At 39.6% G+C, this 7,004-nt stretch overlaps 1 protein-coding gene across 1 annotated transcript in view; it reads right to left on the bottom strand.

Moving 5' to 3' along the window:
- Positions 1 to 7,004, bottom strand: part of LOC106685785 (probable cytochrome P450 301a1, mitochondrial) — a gene marked incomplete at its 5' end in the record, with an annotated part of 81,241 nt that overhangs the window by 10,197 nt on the left and 64,040 nt on the right. Inside the window, 1 exon segment of the mRNA XM_067052906.1 lies at positions 3,320 to 3,523. Coding sequence (XP_066909007.1) covers positions 3,320 to 3,523 — 204 coding nt within the window.

Below are 7,004 nucleotides of genomic sequence, written 5' to 3'. Positions count from 1 at the left end.
CTTATTTGAAACTTTCAATTGTTATTCTTCCGGAATTGGGTGGACAGTAGGTTGTCGAAGATATGTGATTTGAAGATTGAAAGGGAATTGAAACTATGAATAAAGGAGGGAATAGAATTCCATAGGGAAGAGAAACGGACAAAGAAAGACCTACCAAAGGCTGCGGTTCGATGTGCAGTTACATACATACAGTCTGAAGGGCGTGAGTGGGTATTGCGGAAATGCTCTGAGAATTTAAATTGAAGGATATCAGAGATGTACGATGGACGGCGGGATTGGATAACTTGATAGAGGAAGGAAGCAAGAAAATATTTACAACGGAAAGAGGGGTAAAGCCACTTCAACTCTTCATAAAATCGGGTGACAGAGGCATCCCTGGGGACCCCAAAAATGAATCGTACAAAGCAATTAAATAACCGTTTTAATTTTGCTTTGAGATCCCTAGAGACACCCCCGTAAACTAAACCACACAGCATTAATCAAAGTGAGGGAATATTAATGAAGTAACCAGGAGCCTACGGGTTTCCAAAGGAAGTAGGTGATGAAGGTAATTAAAACGCTTTGGGGTGGAGAAGGTATGACGAGAAATATCAGAGATGTGTTTTTCCTAGGAGAGAGTTTGGTCAAAGGGTGACACCAAGGTTTTTAACGTATGGATGGAATTGTATTGGATTGTTGTTTAGGAATAAGGTTGGAATATGAGGAATAGTTTTCAGGAGGTGATTGGATCCTATTACCATTGCCTTAGTCTTCTCTGCATTCTACTTAAGCTTGTTTTTTTGTGCCCAGTGACTAATTCGATTCAAGTCTATTTGAAGTTTCTCCGTGGCAACTAATAGGTCAGAAGGTGGAAAGGAAAGGTAAATTTGGAAATCTTCAGCATACAAATGGTATTGAGGATGTTGGATAAGGATGGGGAAGGTCATTGAAGTAGATAGCGAAAAGGGTGGGGGGTAGCGATGAACCCTGAGGGACACCACAGGTGAGGGGTCGAGTCATTGATGGAGGTTTATCAGGAACCACTACGTACTGGGAACGATCGGAAAGGAAGGATTGAAACCAGCGCAAAGCACTATTGGATATAGGAAGATTTCGTAGTTTAGTAAGAAGGATGTTGTGGTCAACCATGTCAAATGCTTTGGAGAAATCTAGGAGGATGTGGATAGTTAGGTTTTGGTGTTCCATGGCAGTCTGGAGGTCGTGGGTTATTTTAAGGAGAGCGGATTGTGTTGAATAGCCAGGTCAAAAGTCAGATTGGAGGGGATTGATGAGGGAATGTTCTTCTAGGAAGTTTGAGAGTTGGTTTTGAACAAGGCTGTTCTAGCAGTTTTGAAAAAGGTTAGAGAGAAGAGAATTAGGGTGGAAGTCATTAGATGAAGAAAGATTTGGGATTTTATTTAATGGTGGAACTAAAGCGGTCTTCCAATGAGAAGAAAATGTAGCATTTTGCAAGGAAAAATTGTATATATGATAAAGTACGGGAATAAGGACTGGGAGACAGAATTTAATCAACTTAACAGGAATGTTGTCCGGTCCATGATCGTTTGTATGGGATCTTAGAATGGTGGCTAGTAGTTCTTCGTAAGAAATGTGGGAAAAAAAGAAGTTTTCAGGATTGAAGGTGTTATTTAGAATATCTGGAAAGATTGATGGATCAGTAGCATGTCATGTGAAATGGTTATTGAGATCGTCAGGTGTTATCAGAATAGAACTGAGGTTATTTGATTTTGGTAGGGATTAATTTAGGAGTATTTTTCACTTGGATTTGGGATCAGGAGCATTGGAGAAGGCGTGATAAATGTGAAGGAATTTAGCTCGTCGAACTGCTAATTGGGTTGCATTACGGAGTATTTTAAACTGTGTATAATCTACAGACAGGTGGGTCCGACAAAATTTGCGTCTAGCTGCTTCTCTTTGTTTTATCATTGCCTTTGTATCCAGAATAAGCCAAGGTGCAGTTGGATGGGGTACGGTTCGGGTTTTGAGAGGAGCATGGATGTCTAATGTAGATTGCAGATGTGAAGTGAGGGTGGATACCATAGGGTCGATCTAATTATATGAGTGTATAATGTCCCACTGAATGGAATGAAGGTCAGGTTTAAGGGATTCATAGGAAAGGAGGTCCAGATTACGATATATGATTTTAGGAGTAAAGCATTTGACTGGTGGGTTATACGATATTTGGATCAGATCGTGAGATGATGAGAGGAAGGGGACGGGGTGCTGGGAAGAGGAAAGGATTTTTACAGGAGAGTCACTGATAAGAAGGTCTAACCAGGTTTCAGAAGGTTGTGTGTAATGTGTAGGAGAATAAGGAACGAGGTAAAGATTGAGAGAAAATATTACATCAATAAGAAAGGATTTATCATTGGATTGAGAGAGTATGTTGATGTTAAAACCACCAGTGATACTAATATTGGAATAAGTGGAAACAACTTTATTATACTCAACTTGTATTATATAACAAATACAAAAAACAATTCAATGAATTCACCAACAGCATAGATCTGCAATGTTAATGCCTGGATCAACAATGTTCCAATATTTTATATTTAGTTATTTTTGTTCTATGTAATTATGCTTTCTCTTATTTTTATTTATTTATTTTTTGATATTTTTTATTTTAGTTTACTAAAACCAAAAAAAAAAACTTTTGTTTTAAATTTGTTCACTTTTTAATCTTACTTTTTTTTATTAATTTATTATTATCCTTTACGTATTATTAGTTTTTTATACATATTTAATCTTTATTATTATTTATTAAAACAGAATATAGTGTTTTATATGATAGAATTTTTAAGGCAGAAAAATGTTCTTTACTATAGTTAATTAGGCGCTTAAAAAGCATCGTTTATGTATTTAAAGAAGCATATGTTTTGTTATTTTTTTATTCTATTCTATTTTATTATTATTTATTTATTTTATTTTATTTTAATTATTTGTTTTTTTAAATTTTATTCTATTCTTTGTACTCAGTTATATTTTATTTATGATTACTATTTTATTATTATTTTCTCTCTGATTTGTTTTGTTTTATGTTCTTTCTTTTCTTTTATAAGTAATTTTCTATATATTATCTTCTGTAAAATTTTGTTATTAAAATTTCAAATACTAATGCAAAATCTATGCTTTTTTATGGTGTATGCACAAATTATTTAAAATGTACGCCTCTTTTGTAGACCTTACAACAGAGGTGAGAATATGAAAATAAAAATTATATAGTATTGTAAAATTATTTTATATACAATCTGTATTTATTTTTATAATTAACTGGGTTTTACCCTTATAAATTAATAAATAAATAAACAAATTATACTACCTTAGTTATGAGACATTGAAGTTCTAAATCAGCAAACCTTTTTCCTAAGCACATTCTTTTTCCATATCCAAATGGTAGGGTGGCAAAAGGATGGTATTGTTTTGATTTTTGATTTTTTAACCATCGCTCTGGTTTATATTCATTTGAATCATCAAAGTATTCTTCAGAGTTACTTATTGCGTAGTGCTGAAACACTATCTGAGTCTGCAACAGATTTATTACAATGCTAAAGATTAGTGCTATTTTTGCCTCATCGGGAAATATAAATTGACCCTTGTCTTTTTTTATTGTTGTTATTTGCTTAGGAAAATACACAAATTTTGAGAACCTCCTTATTGATATTTGTAAGCTTGTAAGAGTATTTTTCCTGGTGGACAAAATTAGCATATTGCTCTACTGATCAATATATCTAACAATTGTGCTCTATCTAAGGTGTTTAAAATTTGGTTGGAATTGTTTAACGACCAGCGTACAGTTTGAAAAGAAATAGTTACACATTTTACTCTGGGGGAAAAAAAAAAACTTCATGAACGATATATATGTACAAGAAAAGACATAAGGTTTATTCATAATCATTGAAAATATATTAAAATAAAATCTTCTACTTAAGTATTAGAACATAACTTTCATTGTCCCTCTACTTTGAAAAGAAATTAAGTCTGGTCAAGTTGAACTACTGAAAGTTATGTGATACTGAACCCCACCAGATTTCCTTACTCACTCACTCTGCATAATGATATGAAAACAACAAATACTATCTTAATAAATCGCACCATGTTAATGAACAATGCACTTAAAGTTATCATGGAAACTCGAAAATATTTGTTTATAAATTCAGTTTAATCATTCATTTTCCTCCCTCTGTATTACGTTATACGACATCGTGTTACATATGGCGAGCACCAACGCCCTTCCGTTAGTAATTAATTCATTTTTCAAAAACAAATTGTTTTGTAGCGACTGTGGTAGAACTGTCGCACTTTGGTAGGCCTGGTCAACACTTTTTCTTTCAGCACATTACGTTATTTTCGCTCCATAATTTTAAGTAGATTGAAACTGAGAATTCGACACATTAGGCAGCCGCAGGCCAACGGATGGAGGTAGAAGAGAGTATCAGTTGTGGATCATCTTATCAGGCTAGCAGGTAGGTTAACATTTCAAGTTGGTGAAATGAAGCAGACGGACTAGAACTGTTGAGAGACAAGAACCAGCTATACTAGTTGCTGAGATGAAGCAGACGGACAAAGTATGTCGGATAAGAGGACTAGGAGGTGAAGGATAGGGGTAAGCGTAATAAAAAAAATCAACTCTAGAGAAAGTAGAAACGGTTATCACACCGAACTACCTCGAGCAAAACGTTACGTCACCCGTGCTAGGAAAATACCTCAAAGAAGGCTAGTGGATCAATGATCGAAATATTTTTTTTTTTGTTTCATATCCACCTGAAAACGAAAATAGGTCAAATTATACATACATAAAGTTGTTATATGTATAGCTGGTCCATAGGAAATTCCTTGGATTGCCTTGTGGCCTTTTATGGTTAGGTAAAGGGTCCACTGAAGGTAGTGAGTACATGGCTTACACCAGTGGATTATTGGAACAGGAAGAGGCCGTTCCGCTGGATATCGATGTAGCCTTTTTTTTTTCTCCTTTCCTCCTATTTATTTAATTTTAAAAACATACAATATACAATTTACACAACCTAAGATTATATATACATTTCATGTTCTATTGCCAGAGGGCATTTTAAGATTAGGTACATTGTCCGTTGAAGGCGGTTTATACATTAGTGGCTTGATAGATGGGGGGCTAACTGAGAATGGGGAGGGACCATTCCGGCTGGTGTTGTTGAGGTGTGGGTGACTACATGCTGCAGAGCCAGAAGTCCTTCCCTCGGCAAGGACGTCGACCAACGGGACCGTGCTTTGCCACCTCCCAGGTCTCGGTGGAGGAGCGGTCTCTCGAAATAGGGGATTGGCACAGGCTTTTAGCCCATCAAAGAATTTGATGTGCTTACGGCCTATGAATTCCGGAACGGAAGGGAGTTGGAGATCCTCACTGATTACTCTATTCCTGGCCCGCTGGAGTGTGTTTCCTCTGACTATTCGCGGAAGGAGGGAATTCTGGAAGCTCTGCAGTCTGGTTAACATTGTCTTTTAGAGGTGTCGAATGAGTGGTGCACCATAGAGCAGAGTCGGGCTTATGATGGCCTTGTAGATCTTCAGCTTGAGTCGGAGCGAGATCTGCTGTGAAATTAGCAAATGGTAGAGCCTGAATAACTTCTGTCGGACCAGCTTAATTCTCCCTGACGTGACTGGAGAAGGCAAGATGCCTGTCGAGAGTCACGCCGAAGTAGAGGATGCTGTTAGAGAGTTTCCGACTCTCACCATCCACAACGAACTGCTGGGGTAACCTGCTCTTCTTGCCCTTCTGGAAGGACATGACAATGGCATCCGTCTTCGACGGATTAACCTTGATGTCGTCTTTCTTCAGAACAGCTACGATAGTGGCAGAAGCAGTTTGGGCAGGGCCAGCTCAGGTCTCATGCTGGAAGCATAGACACCGATGTCGTCGGCGTAAGCTGCTACCACTGCATCTCGATGCTTGATGGCGACTACTGGTACTGTGAAAACGACAAACAGTAGAGATCCAAGCACTGAGCCTTGAGGTATTCCGCAGGTGGTGGGGACTGGAGGTCTTCACCAACTCTTACCTGCAGTGCTCCATGAGGTAGTGATGTAGGAGCCGCTCGGAGACCTGGCTCATGTGCGAGAGGAGGCTGATCGGGCGATAATGGTCAGGCGAGTCACCCTTCTTCCCCGGCTTGAGTAGCGGTACTACGATCGCTCGTTTCTAGGCTGCTGGGAAGTACGAGATCCGTATGCACGAATTGAAGATGTTCAACAGGAAGGCTTTACCCTTCCTGGGGAGCATCTTCAGTAGTACACACCAGGAAGGGTAAAGCCTTCCTGTTGAACATCTTCAGTTGTATACTTGGGATCCCGCCCAGTCCAGACGACTTGTTACCCTTAGTGCGGCGTAGTTCCGACTCCAGCTGGCTGAAGATGGAGAAAATAGGCTTCTCGACGGGACTCGGTGGGGTTCCAGGTGGTGGAGCATTAGACGTCCGCCCAGCATCTCTCGCTGCATAGATTGAGGCCAATAAGGCAGCCGGTTCCCCAGACATCATCAGGTCGTACTCATCTGTCAGATGCACCTCCTCTTAGTGACAAATGTCCTGACCAGCTTCCAGAACTGTCTGCGGTCGTCATGTGTTCTTCGGAGTTGGTCATGCCAGAGCGCTGTCTTCCAGTCACACATGAATGAGGCTATCTGCTGGGTCATCGCATTGATGGCCGGTTTCAAGCTGTAGTCACGCGTGCGCAGGTTGTTCCGCTGGTCAGTCAGAGTGAGTATGTGCTTCGGTGGCTTCCTGATGGCGTTGGGGACAGGAGTGAACTTCGGGATGTTCCTATTGGCTACCTTCTGGATGGTGGTGGTGATTACCTCCACCGCTGAGTCCACCTCGTCCGGTATGCGGTACTGCACAATAGCTGGTAGTGCTTCAGCAACAATCGACCTGTATCCTTTCCAGTCGGCCTCGTGGAGTAGATATTTGCTCGCAGATGGTGTAGCGGGTGTACCTTCAAAGGTGTAGAGCACTGGCGTGTGGTCCGATGGTCCG

This window comes from Halyomorpha halys, unplaced genomic scaffold (assembly GCF_000696795.3).
Source record: "Halyomorpha halys isolate HHAL.00 unplaced genomic scaffold, Hhal_1.1 Scaffold742.1, whole genome shotgun sequence".
NCBI lineage: Eukaryota > Metazoa > Arthropoda > Insecta > Hemiptera > Pentatomidae > Halyomorpha > Halyomorpha halys.
Note: the sequence above shows the minus strand (reverse complement) of the source record. Positions and strands in the feature narration are given on the sequence as shown.